At 36.8% G+C, this 22,187-nt stretch overlaps 1 protein-coding gene and 1 long non-coding RNA gene across 2 annotated transcripts; both read left to right on the top strand.

Annotated features, from left to right (window-relative positions):
* Positions 1-6,941: 6,941 nt before the first annotated feature.
* Positions 6,942-9,444, top strand: LOC132270820 (uncharacterized). Its single transcript, XR_009469582.1, has 2 exons — positions 6,942-7,236; positions 7,559-9,444. It is a non-coding gene; the product is annotated as an uncharacterized LOC132270820 (long non-coding RNA).
* Positions 9,445-9,884: 440 nt separating this feature from the next.
* Positions 9,885-11,355, top strand: LOC132269877 (syntaxin-31-like). The gene is made up of 3 exons (XM_059771110.1): positions 9,885-10,002; positions 10,867-11,135; positions 11,236-11,355. Exons 1-3 carry the CDS (start codon positions 9,885-9,887, stop codon positions 11,353-11,355), a joined length of 507 nt encoding a protein of 168 aa, XP_059627093.1.
* Positions 11,356-22,187: the final 10,832 nt, after the last annotated feature.

Genomic DNA, 22,187 nt, shown 5'->3' with positions numbered 1-22,187 from the left:
GATAGGGTAAATCCGCATCGGTCCGTTCGTATTAAGTACGAAGTTACTAATATACTATTACATATAATAATTTATTACTAAATTAAATTTATATACATATAATAATTTATTACTAAATTAGACTTATTATATATATGAAAATAAGAAAAAATATATTTTTTTTTAAGAAAAAAAAATTACGAGGCCGAGGTCGGGGGTAGGGCGGGGATGGGGATAAGGTGTCGGGGCGGGGATGGCTATTCTGACAAAATTTTAAGCGGTGATGGGGGCAGAGATAAGGAATGAAAAATGTATCGGGGATGGGGATGGGGATGGGGAATGGAATCTCCGCCCCACCCCGCCCCGTTGCTATCCCTACACCAGCAGATCTGACCAGAACAGACGAGCGCCGTGGAGGTTGTGACTAACAATTTGCTAAAGAAAACCTAGGAATTGAGATTAGATATGTACATATAATATACATTTAGACTTTATACATCACCAGTTCTTCATTAGATTTGATCCAATGGCACAAAACAAAATCATTCTTATATAATTAAAAAAAAAAACCAGCTATCAAAAATCAGCATTTTATCTCCCTCCCTAAACTATAAAATCGAGCAAGTCAGTACCTTAACAACAAAGCAAGCACTTGGAGCAGTGGGGCTTAAGTGATCGATACTGAAACGTAATGGCTCCTACAAGAAAGCCACCCAGAGGTTTAATTCTTCTGGAATGCCAAAAATTAAAAATTTGAAAACCAATCTAAAAACTTCATTAACAATAAAAAAGAATGTCAATGCATAATTGTCATCACAATTTGCGTCACAAGCGGACTCTATCTTTCAATGCAACCACACCCTAACTTCATGTAACCACTAGATTCAGGACTCTATCTTGCAATGCAACCACACCCCAACTTCATGTTGTCATTAGATTCAGCAAATCATACGCTATCCAAACCCAAAGGCCCACACACCCACTGAAACCACCTATCATCTACACCATCTATAAGCCACCACCACCTCATTTACAGATTTTCAACTTCAATTTGTATGCAGTTTTCAACTTACAGTTATTTACCAGAGTAAAAAGGTAATAGATTTTTCCCCACTTAAAGATTTTGAAGCGATTGAGAGAGACCCAGATGAGAGAATTGCTTGAATTTTGGAGTTTCTGAATTTACAAACAGCCTCATGCCGTCACTATTCATCTTCTTCAACACGTAAATAATGTGCAATTCCCAATTGCAAAATCCTTACACCAATCGCAACTCAAACAACCAACCCATCTGCGGAACTTAACCAATAGTGCTTGCTCGCACTCTGTCACTACCGAACTGTTTCTCATTGCTAATTCAATTCGCGTGCTCGCCGGTAAGTTCCATGTCCGTTCAGTCTGCGCCTTGCCTGTTCATTCCATGGCAGCAGTTCAGACCTGCGTCCTTGCCAGTAAGTTCCGTGGCTGCAGTTTAGACCCGCGTGCTCGCTGGTTCACTCACCGACGGTCAATTTAGACCTGCGTGCTCACCGGGAAGTCCCTGCCGTTCGTCGTTGTCGGTTCCTATCATTTTAAATTGGTTTGTCTAAGAAATACTCGTGCACTATTTGTAAAAGTCTTCCTTGATATATGTAATGTATAAATACATATATTATTTTTAGTTTTTCCTCTCAAAATTATTGTCTACGAGCTTTATCTTCTACAAGCTCTGATACAAATGGGGTATGCAGTCAATGTGGCTGTAATATATATATATATTAAGGGGAAAAATATATATATTGATTTTTCAATTGAGCATAACTGGATAATATTATTATTATTATTATTATTATTAATTTTTTATTATTATTTTTCTTTTGCTAGTCACAAACTCACTTTTACATTTAGAATAACTGTGACGGTATTGATGGTATTTCATAATTTTAATTTTATTTGCTTTTTTAAAAATGTTAATTATAATGGGCATTTTTATAAATGTATAATGCCTGTGACCAGCAATGAGCCGGAAAGGACTGCCAGGGGGTCAAACTGCTTATTTCTGATAGTTGAAGTACTAACTTGCTCGATTTTGTAGTTCAAAGAGGTAAAATGCTAATTTTTAATAGCTGAGGGGGATTTTTATGTTTTTTTGCCAAAAAAAAAAAAAAAAAAAAAAAATCATTCTTATATACTCCTTATGTCCCAAATAGTAATCCATATTAGCATCTGTAGTGAGTCGTATACTAATGTGAACATATATTTTGGAACAGAGAGAGTATATTTTTAAATACTTTTAAAATTTTAAAAAATAAGTTAATAATTTTAAAACTATCACCTTCTAACTCTAGAAGTGGCTAAGATCCTCCAAGTTAAAGATTTTCTACATTATCCTAAGTTGAATCTTAGAAACTTTGATATGTAGCCTTTATCCCAGATCTATGACTCATAATGCACCACATCAGCAAATTAAAAATTAAAAATTAAAACTAAAGTTGTTTAACCAATGAAAAGAGAAACTTAGTTAATGAATGCTAAAACTTCTTTTAACTCTCCATTTTTTCTGGCCTCTTATGTCTAAAACTAGTGGGTTCTTCATTGTTACAAAAGGTCTCCCCCTTTCATTTCTCTAGTTTATTCCTTCAGTAATTCTCTCTATGTGTTTATATATGTGTGTGTATAAATACTCTCAAAATTTTGAAAGAATTAAAGTAAATTGGGATTGGTACAAAATTGGTGGTAAAGTTTGCAAATTTGTGATGAAACGGAAAAAAAAATCAAACCAAGAATACTGGTAGAGAGAGGTGGGTGGTTGGAAACATTGTCGTTTTAAACATTTTTTATCACTAAATTATGTGAAGCATTGTTAGCCTTAGATTTAGGTAAAATGACACATGTTAAAACCACAACAATTCAACTTAGAGGATCCTAGTCCTTCTAGATGGCACTAAATACACAAGTTGGGGTGACGAAGTCCAAGTTCGAATACATAATGTTTAGAAAGAAATAAATAAATTGATATGCTATTAAAAAAATTAGTAATTATAGTTGGCACTTGTTTATAGGTAAACAAATTCTAAAAAATAATTTATCCTAAAAATAATTTAATTTGGCAGCATTTTTAAAAATTACAAAAAGAAAAAAAAATAGAAATACATTCCTAATCGCTAAACTAAGATGATTAACAAATTTTAGATCAATTTAAATTTATTTCATCCTTCAATTTTTTTAAAAAAATATTCGATTGTCTTTATTTACAACTGAAAATGTAAATAATAAACAGCCAAATTTCCCCCCCTTCTAAAAAAAAAAAAAATCAAAAAGAAAAAAAAAATCTGACATTGACTAAAGGAAAGGCGGTGGGTATTAATTGTTGGCCAATTTAAAGTTAATTAGAGTATTTTAACGGTTGTCTATAATATTATTATTGTTGTTGTTGTTTTTGTGTAAATGTCACATTAAATTTATATATATATATATAAAATTGATTAATTATTTTTTGCTCTGGCCAATATTTTATAATTTTTATTTGGAGTAATTATCTTTAGCTCATGTCATTATTTTATACTTTTTGTATATAAATATATCTACCAATAATAACCAAGCACAAGTCATACCAAAGACCTCACATAATTTTTACAAACCTACTTAATATATGATTGATTTGTTAATGAAATGAGAAAGAGAAAGAGAAAGAGAAAGAGAAAGGAGAAAAAAAAAATTAAGTAAAGTAATTACATATAAATCAAGGATTATTTTTAAGGTCCAAAATGTCCTCAAAACTTGTATTCCAAAATACTAAAATTTTATAATTTAAAATTTTAAAATAGATAATTAAGTAAAATTAGTTTGACCAGCAAATAAGAATTCTCTCTCTTTTCTTCTCATTGTGGATCGACCACCAACATCCCAAGACATCACCACCCACTATTTCTCTCTCTACCTCGCCAAGCTCTTAAGGGCTTCCAAGTCCCTCACTCTCTCTATATATATATACACACAGGAATATAAATAACATCATATACGATCTCCTAATCAAACTTGTAGACATTGTACCATTTTGGTGATTCAGCCAAGAAAGAAGAAACCGAAGGCTTAGCAAATAATCAAAAGGTTCAACCAAGTACTTGTTCATCAAACAATGTTGCGGTGGTTAATCGATAGGTTGTATGCCATTCCCAGATGGCACAATATAGTTATCCCCAATTTCAATTTCAATCATAACAAGTGATCACTTGACAGAAAGGTCGAATTAATTAGGGGTAAGTGCATTAAACACTTCTTAATTATACTCTGAGTAGCATTTTTACCCCTTATTTGAAGTGTACAATAAACACCCCTAATCTTTTAAAATTATGCACCTTTACCCCTGTCATAAATCTGACATAAATTATTACTGTAGTACCTATTTTGCCCTTTTACTCTTCCAAAAATGCCCATTAAGCTGTGTCATTTTACAATTTAGCCTTCAATTATATATTAATATTTATAAACAAATTGTATCATAATGAAGGTGAAGGAGGTGTCGAAATGTGCAAAGATCGCTGGACCAGTTATGCGGCCAACAACCACCACACCCACCACGACCTATTCATACTCACGGCTACCATTTCACAGCCCTACCATAGCCACCACCGCACCCACCAGTCGCCACCATCGCAACCACCGCCCGCCAAAACTGCCCACCCCTTTTTTTCTCTTTCTCCACCTATCACTGCAACCTTTGCTACCACAACCAAATCCCATTAATTGAACCTATGAAAAACTTACAAAAAATCCAACCAATTGAACCCATGAAAAACCCACAAAAATCCCAATTAAACCCACCATCGTCTCCGTCGATGGTGGAGGCACCGTCAACCCCACTATCCCCAAACCCACAATCGGGCAATAAAAATCAATAGAGAAAGAGAATGGAGGCGTTGCCGCCGCCGCCACCACCACGTCTGATTCCTCCTTTGTCGAAACCCCTTTCCTCCACTGATCTCCTTATCTCTAAAGGTCGCGACGCCTTCAATTCCCCAAACCATCGGAGGTGGAAACAACGGGTTTGAAACTCTAAGACAAGATGTTTCACATTTCGGCGTCGCCGGAAATGTGATGTCTCTACAAGGTTTTAGGGTTCGACCGTGACTGTACCGCCGACGAGATCCGGTCAGCCTACAGGAAGCTCGCCCTCCAGCGCCACCCCGACAAACTCGTCCAATTTAGCGTATCCGAAGCCGACACCACCGCCTCCTTCCAAGAGCTCGTTAACGCCTACGAGGTCCTCTCTGACCCTCGCGAACGTGCTTGGTACGATTCGTACCGTTCCCAAATCCTCATCTCCGATCCCATCCCATCCGGTTCCTCCACCGTCCCCGACCTCTTCTTTTTCTTCTCCAACTCCGTCTTTTCCGACTACTCCGACACCGACAAGGGCTTCTACAAAGTCTACGCGGACGTGTTCAATAAAAAATAATAATAAAAATAATCACTGTTTATTGTCCTTTTTGGTCTTTTTACAAAATTTTTTATTTTTATATATTTTATAAAATTGTTGACTAAGGTTACTTTAGTCAAGTTTGGTTTTAAATATGTTGGAGGGACTTAATTGCACCAAATTAAAACTTGAGGGATATTTTTTACACAGGAGTGGTGTGATATGCACTGTAAGCATACTCGAAGGGTGCTTTTTGCACTTCACCCAATTGATTAGAACGATCTTCAAAGAGCGTCAGAAATTCCAAACTGCACATAGTTGCCACCATTACCGAGGATTCATCTCCTGATATAGCCAACCCCAAATTACAACCCCCAGCCCCACAAATTCCCACTGCCACAATATCCATCATATTAAAAAGATATTAAAAATAACGGTAAAGTATAGTCACACTCCCTGAGGTTTGACAAAAGGACAGACATATGAAAGTTACTCAATTTTTGGAAGTTTATTGTTGTTCTTGGAGAGATGATGACGCTGCACACCTCCCACACAACGAAGAAATCTAGTCAGAGAGGGTTGGGAGGTGAATCGAAGAGATCGGGTGTTAGGAGGCGAATTGGAGAGGGTTGAGAGGTTGGCGAGTTGTGCATTGCCGCCTGCACCTCGTCGGCTGAGTTGGTGTCACCGCCGCAAACACCATTGGGTTTCAAAATGACGGTGGTTTATCCATCGTCAATGAGAAGAGGGTTTGTGGGTCCTCCAACACGGACCGGGTCGTTGTCGCCGGACTCGTTGGTGAAAGTTCTCTATTCAGACTGCACTCGAAGCAAACAGTGTCTCCAGTCGAGTGATCAATTGACAGAACCGGCGGGAAAGAAGATGGGCTGTGTCCTTGCAGCACGGCATCGGCGGGAAAGAAGAAGCTCGGTTGTGAGCTTCTCGGCAGTTCGCGGCGTGATGGCAGCAATGGTGACGGCGGACTCGGCTGTGATGCGGAACTACGGCGGTGAGCTCGGTTGTGAAAAAGACCTTATTTGGCTCCCCTGTTTTGTATATGTGTGTATATATCTATATACACATGTGTGTGTAATTTTGTGTGTATATATCTATACATACATATATATATGTATATATCTATATTTGGCTGTTTTATATATCTATATAGATATATATGAGTGTAATTTTGAGGAGTTGGGTTTTGTGTGGTGGTGGTCAGTGAATTGGGGATGATGATGGCGGCGGCAGTAATTATGTAGTGTGTGTATATATAAATATACATACATACAGAGATAAAGGGAGAAATGTTTAGGTTTGGGTTTGATTCAAAGGTATTTAAGTCAATTAAAATATCAATTTTATATCAAAGGGTAATAAAGTCAATTCATCATTGTCAGGGTCTCTTTGTTCATTTTTCAAACTTAAAGGGGTGTCATTGTCCAAATAAATAACTTTTATCTGTGTGTCTTTTTATCAAATCTCATGCATGAGGATACACTTTAACTTAAAAATAAAGAAGAACCATTCTTCACACCTATCCCGTAATTATATGATATTAAAAATATATTAAAAAGAAAAGAAACCCGAACCCGTTACAAGCGAGTTAAGGGATCCTTGACGCATGCTCCCCTTACCCCCTCCGGATCAGTATCCACGGAAAAATAGAAACAACCACCAATTCACTCTCACTAATTATACTCTTCTTGGCGATTTTCTCGCATCAAAGTTCGCTAAGACTCATTCTTCTTCTTCTTTGTCGTCGCCATTTCCGATCATTCATAGCTTCACATCTACTCTGTGAACATAACTCAAGACACATGTTCGTCAAAAAGCTCGTTGACAAGGCTTCTTTGAAGAAGGTGAGTAAGTGGTGTATCTCTTCTCTTTTGCTTTGATTCAATCTCTGATTTATCAATTCCTCAGATTGATTGATTGATTGATTTGGAAAGTTAAAATTTTGGATTGTTTAGAAATCAGAGTACCAATTAGTGAAAAATAGTTATATACACTTCTATTTCTAATCATTATTGGTTAAATTTTCAAAGAGTAGAAACATAGTCCAAGAGATCCAAAGGTAAAGTCAAACTTGAATGCCATTAATTTCACTTTATTGATCCTATGATTACCATTTCTCAAGTTTTAATTGCTCATAATAATTATTATTTGAATGTTTTATTGCAGTTGGAAGATTTCTTGTTGTTGACCTTGTAAAAAAAAAAAAAAAAAAAAACCACAAGATATTACGTGTTTCGGCAGAGTGCCTACGTCACTAAAGGCTGGATTTCAACTTTCTTACTGATATGTTTTTCTCTCTGATTTTCATACATCTTATAGTATTTTTTCAAGGTTGCAGTAGAATCGGAATCGTTGGATCTGATTGTAAATAGTAAGATTCTACCAATTTGTAAAAAAAAATTCAAAATACTTTTTTAAACAATATTGTTTGTAAAATATAACAAGAATAAGGCCAAAACACAAAAAATTGAGACATAAACAGAACAGAAAATAACACAAAAACAGAAATCCTCAAAATTGAACAAATTCCTCAAAATCATCGTCACCAAGTAGTCACATACTCACGTATGGAGTATGGACCAAGTAGTTATTAATATGTTTTTGATTTGAAACAAATCACAACACAACAATAAAAATGAAGTCTTTCTTTATTTTTGTTTCAGAACTGACAAAGAATAGGTGAAAAAATAGAATTCTTTATGTTCCTTGTACTGAAAAAGAAAGGAAAAAAGAGAGAAAGTAAGTAGAATAAAACAAAATAGATGAATTTTTTGAAATTTTAAACGATACCTTTGAAATTCAGAGTTGATCGTCTCTACATTTGAGGTTCGTTTCTTTGTTTTTTATTTAATTTTTTTTTGTTTTTTTAATTTAATTAGGCTAAAGAGTTGGACTTTATATTTTAAATGATTAAATTTATTAGTCCAAAATTTATGGTAGGCCCAAATAAATTCGGAAGAAGAACAACGCAAATACAATCAGAAAATGTGATTCATAGGACAGAGGACAGGTTGGATGTGAGACCTGAAGATATTTAAACCTCTCTCTTATGAGCAGCATGTAGTCTGTACAGTGCTTTGTAGTTGTACAGAAAAGATTCGGCGGACATGAAACTTTTGTTTCTTCTTTTGCGTGTGCAAACAGGTACCATCCCTCCATGGAATAGAAAAATTCATGTTCTACTATGCACTTGGTTCCAAATTGCGTCCATTGGATGTTCTTAGACCTTCTGGTTCATGATTTTTCTTGGATCTTTTGATATGTTCTGTTGCTATGATTATGTATGCAGAATATGCGTGAGGGTGATCAGATGTTTAGAATGTTTTTTATTATACCAATTGAAATCAGCCCATTGCTTTGCCTACTATTTAGTGAACCCATTGTGCTTCTTGACAGCTTTAATGTTCAAAGAAATAGTTTTAATGAGTTAGTATATCTCATTTCTATTTTATCTGCTGATTAAGGTGATGGATGACTAGACAAATGAGATACTCTCTTTAGCTGCTTAAAGAGCTCTTTCCTTATTTTGTGCACTTGTGATAAAACTGCATGGACCAGGTCTGGGCCGAATTCATGCTGGCCTACTTATGGGTGGGATGGATTTTAGTTTTGGTTACAATCCAACTTTATTTCATGTTGAATACTAAAGTCTTGACTCGAGTGGTATGCCCACCTTTTTAAATGGGATAGCGTTCATGCCCCAATAGGAGCATGTGCATTAGTAAATTTGCCTATTGGAATAAAGGACTTCATTTCTTGATGAGAACCTATCGGGAAAAAAAAAAATGGTCTCACTTATTATCATATTTTGTTCAAAATAAAAGGAAAAAAATAAATAAATAAATTGGGACAAAATTTAATTTGAGTGGAGCTGGATTTAATGCTGGAACCTATTAGATTGTGGACTTCAATAAAATTTAATCTAAGTTATCTTGAATGCACTTTTTGTGGAGGCTTTTGAAATTATAATTCTGTTGGCATGAATTGTAGATATCGGTGCTTAGCCACTCAAAAGGGTGTTTTTTTTTTTTTTTTGGTGGATAGGTAAGCTACTCACACACACACAATTGTCCCTAAGGGGATTTGAATCCTCAGCCTTCCATTTTGGTTCATGGAAGGTCGCCACCCATACAGAGAGTTTGCCTCAAGGTAGAATATAGCATGTGGATGTGCTGGGATTAAACTCAACCCAACTTAGTGCCTTTTTGGTGTTGACATGTTGTGGTTCGGCCATCCTCAATAAGTGCTTTCAATTTGGCAACTTCTTCCATCCAGTGTTTGGGAGTCTGCATCAGCACTTTTTTGTTGTAGAGATTGCGGTCTGTGGCATATATGGCCAAAACTCCAATTTGGTACTTTTGAGTTGTGTGTAGCATGAATGGGTATAATGTATAGAAGGAGTATATTAATTTATACCAAAAGATGTCAATTATTAGACAGGCATAAAAGTACTTCATAGGAGGAGCGTTACCAGTCTAGGTCATGACCTGATATGGCCAAGCTGGATATGGTAGTTTGGTCATTCCATCTTAAGGTCTTGGTTCTACCCAGTCTGCTTTTGAAAGAAAGAAACATCCCTAATCAAGGGCTTGGTTTAAGACAGTCAAAATGTAGTTCTCTGATCCACTAAATGGATTTTATTTCCAACAATTAATAATGTTGGAGACGAGGACACCCTAATCAAGGGTCTAGATCATCATGGGAAGGAATGGTGAGAAAAACATGTGTTGCTAAACCTCTATCTCCCTCCCTCGAAGTTCCTTATATGAAACAAGACTAACCTTTTGTTCAACATCTATAATCTACCTTCTAAGACTTTTAAAACCACAAGATTTGCATAATGACCCACTTCTGAATCATGATACTCAGAGGCTCTAAAGCAAAGTCAAAGCCTTATCAAATTTGTCTTTCTTGTTCTCTTTTTCCAAAGAACATGTTTTGAGACAGACATATGGGTGTGCCAGGAGTTTTTTTTTTTGGTTTTGGGTTTTGAAGGGGGGGGGTGGGGTGGAAGATGGGGGGGTTGTGGTGGGGGTTGTCTGAAATCTTAATATCACATTTTCTGCAGCTTATGATTTTCTTCTTGCTGTTTTTTTCCCCCTTTCCTTGGCTGCACCGGGACTGGGGAAACAAAGAAACACAAAACATGATATATCTTTCCTTGATGTTGTAAATTCTGTGATGCACTCAATTTTTTGCGTCAATAATGGCTTGTAGTTTTTGCCTCACTTTACAATTTAAAATTCCATACTTCGGACATGATGAAATGATGTTTGAATCCCAAATCTGTATTAAAATTTGATAGATTCGGTGAAGATCTTTTCAATTATCTACTGCATCTCTTTCTTGTTTCCAACATCTTAAAGAATCTCAGAACGGTAAACCTGTGATGTTTTTGATATGATCAGTTTTCAGACTATAGCAACTGGATGATGTTGTGCTAACATCTGGATGATGTTTTTACTGACATGCAGTGGCCAAAAGGTCATCAATATTTGATGATCCAATCAAGAAAATTCAAGAATTAACTGCTTTAATAAAAGATGACATCACAGCGCTTAACATATCAGTTTCTGATTTGCAAACCCTCCAAAATATGGAGATAGCTGATGGAAACTATTCTGAAGATCGAGCTGTTCATTCGACTACCATTTGTGACGATTTGAAGAATAAACTTATGGGGGCTACAAAGCAGTCTCAGGATGTGTTAACTGCTAGAACAGAGGTCGTACTTACTGGAATGGTACTTACCCTTTGCTTTACCTCTTATATCCTTTTCATCATTGTAACATCACTTTAGTTCTTTTTACAGAATATAAAAAGCTCATGAGAATAGGAAACAGATATTTTCTACAAATGTATCAAGAGAAAGCCCTTCAAGGCATCAAGCAAATACCGTAACCGAGCCACCTCCTTGGTCAAGTTCATCTAATTCATCTGGGAATTTGCAACCTGCAGTGTGAGTTTTTTTTTTTTTTTTGGTTTTAAACTTTCTATTGTCATGTAAAAAAATTGTTTCACAATGAGTACAAGTAGGGAAATGGTACAATAGTAGGATCTTTGTTGTATCTTTTCACAATGAACACAAGGAAATAGTACAATAGTAGGATCTTTGTTGGATCTCTTAATATGGTATTTTGTAACTTAAGTGGATATTGTTTTGCATATGAGAAGTATATTGGAGGAACTCTAGTCTCTGACTACAATAGTGTAACTAGGGAAGCAACGGGGTGCAGGGTGGTGGGCGTCCCCATCCCCGTTGCCATTTAATAAAGTAACACAGAAATTGGGAAAAACTGGAGTATATTTCATGACTTTCTAATACAAAGCAGCCTGACCTTTATAGGCTGAATACAATCAGATCAGAATCCAGTAAATTAAGGAATATACAATCAAATCCCTAAGATCAGAAAATAAAATAAGTCAACCTAAACTTTAATACACCAGCTATATTAGCCTGTAATTAGTACAAAATCAGACAGTTAATACTTTCCAAATTTATCTAACAATTACATAAATCACGTAATTCTCCAACACTCCCCCTCAAGCTGGGGAATAAATATCTTCCATCCCCAGCTTGCAGACAATTCTTTGAAACGCAGGACTGGCTAACCCTTTGGTTAGTACAACAGCTAGTTGTCCTCTTGTTGAGACATACGGAGTGCAAATTAGTCCATTATCGAGCTTTTCCTTTATGAAGTGGCGATCAACTTCCACATGCTTGGTGCGGTCATGTTGCACTAGATTATGTGCAATATTGATGGCTGACTTGTTATCACAATATAACTTCATCGGCCTTTTAACTGAAACTCCAAGATCCTTCAGGACTATTTTTAACCATAATAATTCACATATTCCTAAAGCCATGGCACGAAATTCAGCTTCTGCACTTGACCTTGTAACTACTGGCTGCTTTTTGCTCCTCCATGTAACAAGATTCCCACCTAGGAAGGCACAATAACCCGAGGTTGATCTTCTATCTGACACTGAACTTGCATAGTCTGAGTCTGTGTAAACTTCTAAGTTCAAGCACAATCCTCTCTTGAACAATATGCCTCGACCTGGACTAGATTTTAGATATTGCAGGATTCTGTATACTGCTTGGAGATGTACTTCCTTTGGGTTGTGCATAAATTGGCTCACTACACTAACTGCATAGGCGATGTCAGGCCTGGTGTGAGACAAGTAGATTAATCTTCCAACAAGTCTTTGATACATTCCTTTGTCAACTGGCTCATCATCAACAGCTTCTCCAAGCTTATGATTCGGTTCAATGGGAGTCTTCACGGGCTTACAGCCTATCTTTCCTGTTTCTTTCAGTAAATCAATAACATACTTTTGTTGTGAGACGAAAATTCCTTCTTTGGAGCGAGCAACTTCAATTCCCAGGAAGTATTTCAGCTTGCCTAGGTCTTTTATTTCAAATTCCGTGGCCAGTTTAGCTTTAAGAGTTTCCCTTTCAGCTTGATCATTGGCAGTGACAATAATATCATCTACATATACAATGAGGACTGTAACTCCCCCTGAAGAAGAGTGTTTTATGAACAAAGTATGATCACCTTGACTTTGTTTGTAACCCATTGCTAACATTGCTCTTGCAAACCTGCCAAACCAAGCCCTGGGGATTGCTTCAATCCGTACAGTGCCTTCCTTAGTCTACATACCCTATTCTTCTTCGGAAAACTAAATCCTGGAGGAGCGTCCATGTATATTTCTTCTTCAAGATCTCCATGCAGAAATGCATTTTTTACATCAAACTGCTGCAAAGTCCAATCAAAGTTAGCAGTCAGAGACAATAAAATTCTTATTGTGTTCATTTTTGCCACTGGGGCAAAAGTTTCTTGATAATCAACACCAAAGGTCTGGGTATATCCTTTTGCTACTAGCCTTGCCTTGTACCTTTCAAGAGATCCATCTGCATTGAATTTTACTGAAAACACCCATTTGCATCCCACAGTTTTTTTTCCCTTCGATAATTCGACCATCTCCCAAGTCTTGTTCTTTTCCAGTGCGTCCATCTCAACTTTCATGGCCTGCTTCTATTCCCTGCTGTTTAATGCCTCAGACAATGTTTTAGGAACGGCTATTGAGTTTAACTGAGTAAGGAAGGCTCTATGTGAGGGAGATAATTTTTCAAAGGAAACAAAATGAGAGAGTGGATGTTGTGTACACCTTCGGGTACCTTTTCGAACTGCAATGGGTAGTTCTAAATCAGTCTCATCAAACACAAGAGTGGAATTGTTTACCTGAGTAGTGTTTTTCTCCTGAGTGGTTTCTTTCCCAAGCATAGGTTCTGACTTTTGGGCTTGCTTCGGATTAGTCTTGCCACCCTTCCTTATCGAAAAAACTTGAAGTGGTTTAGTGACTACTGGATTGATTGATGGAGTTGGATTTTTAGGAGGAGATTGTGGTTGAGATTCAAGAGATGTCACACTTGGATTTTGAAGCGGAGGAATATCAGAACTGGGATCGGAAGTAGGTAGTGAAACCTGGGAATGAATGTGATCCGGACTTGGAGAAGCCGCGGTAAGAGGGGAACCAAAGGAAACCGAGGCAGGAGTGGTTGCAGAACTTGGACTCAAAGATGGTGGTGACAATTTGGGCATAAGATCGAAATCGAGGACATCGGTATCATCATCCTTTTCATCACTTGTTACCTCCCCCTGAGGAGAAGGATGATGAAAGAAACTCTCATGTTCAACAAATGTGACATCAATTGAAATGTAGGTTTTCCGAGTAGGCGGATGGTAACATTTGTAACCTTTTTGAGTTGAATAGTAACCTATAAAAATACATTTAAGTGCTCGGGGATCAAGTTTGCTTCGATTGTGAGCATGAACATGAGTAAAGATAACACAGCCAAATACCCGAGGAGACAACCTGTTTGGAGTAAGTAAGTCTGGAAAATGATGTGAAAGTGTTTCCCAAGGACTTCTAAAATCTAAGACTTTAGTAGGAAATTGGTTGATGAGATGAGTGGCCGTAAGAACGGCTTCCCCCTAAAAATATTTTGGAACTTGTCTTTGAAAAAGAAGAGCACGGGTAGTTTCAAGAAGATGTCCATTCTTTCTTTCGGCCACCCCATTTTGTTGGGGAGTGTCAATGCATGAGGACTCATGAACTATTCCCTCCTGATTCAAATATGATGAAAGAATTTGGTTAAAATATTCTCTCCCGTTGTCTGTCCTCACCCTTTTAATTTTCACCCCAAACTGTGTTTTTATCATGTTATGAAATATTGGAAAGATATTGGCTACATCAGATTTTTGCTTCATGAGAAAAGTCCAAGTTACCCGCGTACAATCATCTATAAAAATGACAAACCAACGTGCCCCAGAATAATTAGCAACCCGTGAAGGACCCCAAACATCACTGTGCATCAAATAAAAAGGAACTGATGATTTATTATTGTTCAAAGGAAAGGAAACACGTTTGTGTTTGGCAATTTCACAAATATCACAATGAAGTTGTTTCAAATCAACATTTTTAAACAAAGAAGGAAACATAAGACTAAGAGTTCTGAAGGAAGGATGACCAAGCTGAAAATGATGAAGGAGAATTTTGTCTTTATTTGTGGAGGAATCAGACAGAAGCACAGATGAACAACCAATTCCAGTACTCACTTTTCCACTCATGGGCTCGAGACAGTAGAGACCATCCTTTTCTTTAGCATGCCCAATCGTCTTCCCCGAAGCTCGGTCCTGAAACACACATGAATTTTTTGAGAAAATAAGATTGCAGTTCATATCCTTGGTGATTTGTTTTACAGATAAAAGATTGGTTGTCAATTTGGGCACATGTAAAACATTTTTAAGACACAAGGAAGGTCCTAAGGATATGTCCCCCTGTCCTGCAACAGTGACTAAATTCCCATCAGCTATGGTGATCTTTTTATTACTTGGGCATGGTTTATAAGAAGAAAAAGATTGGGATGAGTTGGTCATATGGTCGGTTGCGCCTGAGTCGACAATCCAAGAGTGTGGGTGGATTAAAACATTATCTGAGACACTAAGAGCATGAGAACCTGAATACATACCAGAAAGTGCTAATGAACAGGCACCTGTAGGTTCTTCGAGTGAATTAAGAAGGGATCGGAGGCGATCAATGTCTTCCTTACAGAATTCTCTGCTGCTGGAATTCAGTTGATCACTGGTATTATTAGTGCTATTTTGTGCAACGTGGGCTTTTCCCTTTTGCTGCCAGCTTCTTCCTCCGGAATTCCAGTTTGACTGATTCATGTTTTGTGGCCTTCCATGTAGCTTATAGCAGGTGTCCTTCGTATGACCAGTTGCAATAGTTACATACCAGATTCTCTTTGAATGTCCTCTTTGGGTCAGATTTCTTATAATCAGTAATAGCTGAAGACTTCTTCTCGAAAGTTTGCTCACTAGCAGCGGTTGTAAGGAGTGCCGATCCTTCCAATGGCTGCGAATCCAACATAACTCCTCTCCTGCTCTCTTCAGCACGAATAGTTGCAATTGCTTCATTTAGGGAGGATAATCCTTTCCCCAAAGTCTGAACTCTTACAGTATCGAATTCCGGATTAAGGCCTGCTAAGAAATCATAGATTCGGTCTTTTTCTATGAAAGCCTTCAACAACGCAGCATCCTCACTGTTCTTCATCTCGAGAACCTAGTAATAGTCCAACTCGTACCACAAATTTTTCAGAGTGTTGGCATACTCTGTTACAGTCTTGTTCCCTTGTTTTGTGGCAGCTAGCTTCACCTTGATCTCGTACACCTGGGCTGCATCATTTTTCTTCGAATAAGTTTGTCTGATCGCCTCCCATATCTCTTGAGCGGTTGTCAAAAACATGACAGTATCACTTATCTTGGGTACCATAGCATTCCATAGCCATGACATGACCATTGAGTCTTCTTCGTCCCAAGCAGCAAACTTTGGATCTTCTTTCTTAGGCCCTTTTCCAAGAAGATGGTTGAGCTTGCCCTTCCCTTTCAGAAAGGTTTGAACAAGTTGAGACCACTTTAAATACTTCGTTCCATTCAGCCTATACGCAGCTTGAATGTTCTGTAGATCTCCAGGAACCTGTTGTTGGATTGTAGGTTCCTCCGATTGAGAGCTGGTTTGTGTAACCTCTGACATCTCTTTTTTCTTCTGTAAAAAACTGAACTCCAAGCTGTTATGAAATCTGTAAATGATGAAATATTTTATCCCAGAAAGAGTACCTAGTGCTCTGATACCATAACACAGAAATTGGGAAAAACTGGAGTATATTTCATGACTTTCTAATACAAAGCAGCCTGACCTTTATAAGCTGAATACAATCAGATCAGAATTCAGTAAATTAAGGAATATACAATCAAATCCCTAAGATCAGAAAATAAAATAAGTCAACCTAAACTTTAATACACCAGCTATATTAGCCTGTAATTAGTACAAAATCAGACAGTTAATACTTTCCAAATTTATCTAACAATTACATAAATCACGTAATTCTCCAACATAAAGTAAAACCTATTCCCACCCAAACTGATTTATTAAAGATCCCCTAGCCGGTCCTTGCCACACTTTAGATTCCCCCACCCTGCTCCATTTAACAATCTTTTATAGTTTTTAGAAAACAATAGTAATGACATGAGTTTATGAAATGGTAAAGGATAAGATAATAGGGTTTTGGTGTTTTAGTTTATGAAAGGGTATTTTAGTATTATAGTACTATATAAGATATTTAAGTAATTATACAATATAAACTGGGTGGGGCGGGGGTATCTATTCCCGTCTCCACCCCTCATCTGTGCAGCCTTTTATTGCTCAGCCCGTTCCCACCCCATTATTACTCAGCCCGTTCGCACCCCATCAAAACCACTTCAAATCCATCCCAATAGGTCCGGGGGGAGGGTGTTAATTTGCCACCCCTAAGATTAACACCTAGAGGGAGGGTGAATAGGTCTTGAACAAATCTTGAGTAACTTTAACTAATTTTTTATTATAACTAATTAATAACAATTTAAGAATCAAACTAACTAGTAAGAAAATATGCTAATCCAACCATAATGTAAATCATGCATGTGAAATATTAAAGTAGTAGAAAAAAACAATCACTTACAAGAATGTACAGACTATGTTACCAGAAGAATCCCTTAGTCCATCCTGAATCAGACTTATGTAAGATCAACTCCAGATCTTCAAGCCGTTAATTCATGATCCATCCCTTTTGCAATCTGCTTCTCCGCTGATTTTCTATATCCTTGCTACTAAAATCCTCTTGTATGTGTAGATTTGTTGGTCAAAGTTTTTATGCACAACAATTGATACTTCAAAAACTGAACGATCCATTCACAATGCTAGATGTATGACGATGGATGCAAAAACACAAAACTCTAGCAAACAAAGGATTACTAGAATACACAAGCAATGTGAATTGTAAGCCTATAAGCACTAGTATACCCTGGAACTTGTGCTTCTGTGTTATTTCTGTTTTCTGAATATGCATGCTTTTATATAGAATTGAGAGACTTTAGGTGGTTTAATTCAAAGTCAACGCGGGTAGAGTCAGTAAGGAAGGATATGATATTTTATCTGCCTTGGTTTTCCTAAATTCCTGTAAAATGTTTTGTCTAATCTGCTATCTGTACTTTTTATGCACTTTATAACACATTATGTATATGGTGATGTTATATTGTTTCTGTAATTTCTTTATTGATTGCCTTCCACTGTTCCACTACTAGTAACCTAGTATTAATTTCATTTTATGCATTTATTCTATAAATTTGAGTTTTCTTAAATTCTTTATATTCCTTTTGCTTTTGCAATTATTATTTTTCCAGATCACCTTTAAATTGAATTCCAGCGGGGAACCAACTAAGGTGTGTTCTCATGTCATTCTGCATGTTTTTTTTTTTTTTTTTTTTTTCTTTTTTGCTTTTAGACCATGAATAAATATTTCTTTATTGATTGATAATTTGGACCTGAAAATGAACAAGTCACACTCAATTAGAATCTAGAGAGTATTGAACCCTTATATGCAGAATCTGTCAAAAACAATTTACTCTTTTTCTTTTTTTTTTTTTTCCTTCTATTTGGAAATTGATGTTGAAGATTTACACTGCAAGTCCTGGGCTGTTTTATATAGAATCTTGGAAGCAAGCTTTTTGACATCATTGACAGTAGAAAATTCTATTATTAGTCTGAACAAAGGAGTGTTTAACATGCTGAGTTGTCAAATGTGGATACCATAGTTTTTAATGCCAGAGTTAAAGGTGCCTCAAATACAGCAATTGTATGAGTTTTGGATTGATTTAAATTTTAATTCATCAAGCTTGTTTGTCTCATCACTATCTCTAGGCATTGTTCCTGTCCATTTTGTTTCTGATTCCCATTTGCAAGATATGGTGTTTAACTCTCTTTTTTTCTCCTTAAATTATGTACCAATTGCTTGAGATAAATCCTCAGTAAAAATCTTAATTTTTATTTGTTTTCTTTTGTTCAATTTGCAATTATTAGAGCTTTTTTTGGTAGAAGGGATGAAGTGATGTATAGTTGAGAGATTTGTATTTTCAAGAATGAATATTCATTTGAGTAGTGAAAGAAGTTTGTGTAACTAATTGGAGGAGAAGGAGAAGAAAAAGAGGGAATTTTGAGCCAACTATTACAAAGTATATCAGTACAAGATTGTGTTCTTTAGGATAGCGGAGTTCACATGTGAAACTAGCAGGGAGCCAGGGACCTAACAAGATTGAGATAGCACAACTTTTACTTGGACTATACAAAACAAATTTTTTTTTTTTTTTTTTTTTGTTCTAAACAAATTAATTGTTTTGTAAGAAACTTTCTCGTGTTTGGCTTACTTGTAATTGAGAGTGCACTTCGATCAAAGGAAGACAAATTACATCTTTCTGCCTAAATTTTTTTGCCAGCCCGGTGGGACAAGTGTTTTAAAATTGATAAATGTTTGGAAGAAGAATGGAACAAAATTAAATCCGGACAGCCCCAAACAGGAACGGGTCGGTCATTCCAAGTCTCAATAATCGCTTGATTCTCATAACAATTCGCAGGCAAATTGGGAATATTTTTTTGGTTATTATTTTATTGAGTTCTCGGTGAATTCTGGCACGCCCCACTAGAAGTTGTTTTCTGAAAAATATTATATATGTAAAATATTTTACGACAGGAAAAAAAATTATGCTCATCCAATCGGACCCTAGTTTGATGATAAGAATGGAGTTTTACCATATTTACTTGACAATTTCATCTAGTTACCAGAAAAGACATTTTTAATGAAATTAAATTTCAAAGCATGGACATCAAACAATCTACAAATATTTTGAGTAATTGGTTCCTTTCTTTGTTCTATCCCTTTTAAAGCTTGTCTCATCTTTCCTTTTATTCCTTTTGAAATGTAGAAAATATATTTATGAAAACAATGTAAAAACGAGGTCATGTGTGATAGAGTATATTTTACCATAATGCGATGAGCCTGATGGTAGATTATTATGGAGTTGCCACCTAACATTCTGTTAACGTGTGTTAGGCCACCTTAAAAACAAATTCTGGAAAAGAAAAAAACGTTTAGGAAGTGTTTGGAGTGTTTGATAATATTTTCTGAAAATGATTTTTGAAAGAGCTCCTTTTTTATTAGTGGCTCTGTATTGGTCTACATAAAAAAAAAAAAATAATTCATGGTCTGGGGAGCTTACTTATGCATGGGGAAGGTATTAGGAACTCCAAAACATCCAGTAATAAGGTGTATCACCACTTTCGTATATACTTTATATAATCAGATTTCATTAAGTTTCAGGAATGGATTAAGGCAAAGTGGGGGTGTAACTAAGGCTGCTTTGAAACTGTCCTTATAAGTTGTAATCATCCACTAATGGATTAATGCATAAGTTGAGAGTTGAATTTCATGTCCTTTAGGATTGTACTTAGAACACGTTGGAAGATCAAGGAGAGTAAAAAAAAAAGAAGGAAAGAAATAGGGAAGGAAGAGCGAAAAAGTGAGTTGAAGTTTGGAAACCGTTGTGTTTTAACTTGAAATTTAATTGATACAATTAGCATATTGTTAAAGCATGGACGTGTTTTATGTTTAACTTATAAGTGATATACTATATGTTTGTGACTTGGTAAATGCATAGTAGTACCTTGATGACTTGGATGATAGTGTATAGAAAGATGATGTGGTTTAGGATGGCAGCATATTAGTACCTTCCTTATATGACAGGCTGGTAACATGTTTTTTTTCAGTAAATCAGTATATAACCAAAAAAGAGAGATGTACAGGGGCTCACCAACAAGCCCAAAAAAAGCAGCCCAAAGGCAGCAAGCACAAAACACCAGGCCCACACAAGAGACCAAACCCAAGAGCCCCAAACAAGGCCCAAAAGGAACAAACAAAATTTCCCTCCCTTAAATCAGAGAAATAAATCGGAGGGAGGAAGGAACCAGAGGAATCAACTAACTGTGGCCTCAGCTGTATTGATCGAACTAGGGAGCCCCCATTCAGCAGCTATGCCTCTCGAGCTGGTGGAGTCCTTCATCTTGATTGAGAGAAGCCGAGCGCGAACAGAGTCTTCAATCATCTTCCAAACTGCTTGAGGGGATTTATGAGTCCCTGAACAGGTACGGTTATTTCTCTCCTTCCATATGAAGTAGATAGTAGCAGAGAAGCAAAGCTTGACTAAGATGGCCTCAATTGATTTACATTCAGCATTCCATATAGTCCCAATCCATTGACCCATTTAAATAAAGTTACGATCACCACAATAAACACCACATTTGTGTTGAACATAGTCCCAAATACATGATGAGAAACCACACCTGAAGAACAAGCGTTCATGAGTCTCAACCTCATTCAGGCAAAGGGAACATAGGTTAGCAGTATCCGAGGGAGACCAGAATGCCCTATTCCTGGTGTAGAGTCTGTAGGAGATAAGAGTCCAAACAGCCTATCCTTGTTGCCAACATTTATAGTGGGAAGGGTATCATTAACATCAATAATTGCCCTGAAATGGTTGGGAATTCTCCACTGTCCATGTCTGATCAAACAACTAACCTTGGTTTTGCTATCCCACATGTGGTTAGAGATGATTACAGACTCAACTCTATTCTCAATAGGGCCAGATGGTAACCAATAATCGAACCATAAGGAGGTGTCAATGCCATCACCCGCATGGTGTTTGATAAAAGGTCTAGCCATGCCCCTAAGCTTGAGAGGCCTTCTCCAATTACAAGAGCTGAGCTGGCTGGCTTTAAGCTTCCAAAAACTTCCATTCTTGATTAAGTTGGCCTGGACCCAATCAAACCATAGGGATTGGCCATTATCATTGAACAGATTCCAAATGTGCCTGAGGATTGAAATTATGTTTAAAGCAGCAATGTTAGGCAACCCAAGACCACCATAAATCCTTGGCTTACACACAGCAACCCAATTAATCTTAGCCCCAGTGTCTTTCATCTCTTGTCCAGTCCATAAGAAATTCTTCAAAATACAATTAATTTGCTTGATCACTTGTAGAGGTAGAACAAAGAGGTTGCTCCAATAAGCATGTATGTTGATGAGGATAGCCTTGATAAGCTGTAGTCTGCCAGCATAAGAAAGGAACCTCGAAGTCCAGCTAGCAATTCTGGAAGTGATCCTTTCCACAAGAACTCTACATTCATCATTAAGAAGTCTAGTAGCAGATAGGGGAAGCCCAAGGTACCTAAAAGGAAACTGCCCAGTCTTAAACCCTGAAGCTGTGAGCATACCACTTCTTATCTCCATAGGGATACCAGCTGTAAATATGTTGCTTTTGTGCAAATTAGGTTTGAGGCCAGAGAAATTGGAGAAATTATG

The sequence above is a fragment of the Cornus florida genome, unplaced genomic scaffold (assembly GCF_030987335.1).
Source record: "Cornus florida cultivar Cherokee Brave unplaced genomic scaffold, ASM3098733v1 CherokeeBrave_3.0.0_Hap2_Chr08, whole genome shotgun sequence".
NCBI lineage: Eukaryota > Viridiplantae > Streptophyta > Magnoliopsida > Cornales > Cornaceae > Cornus > Cornus florida.
Note: the sequence above shows the minus strand (reverse complement) of the source record. Positions and strands in the feature narration are given on the sequence as shown.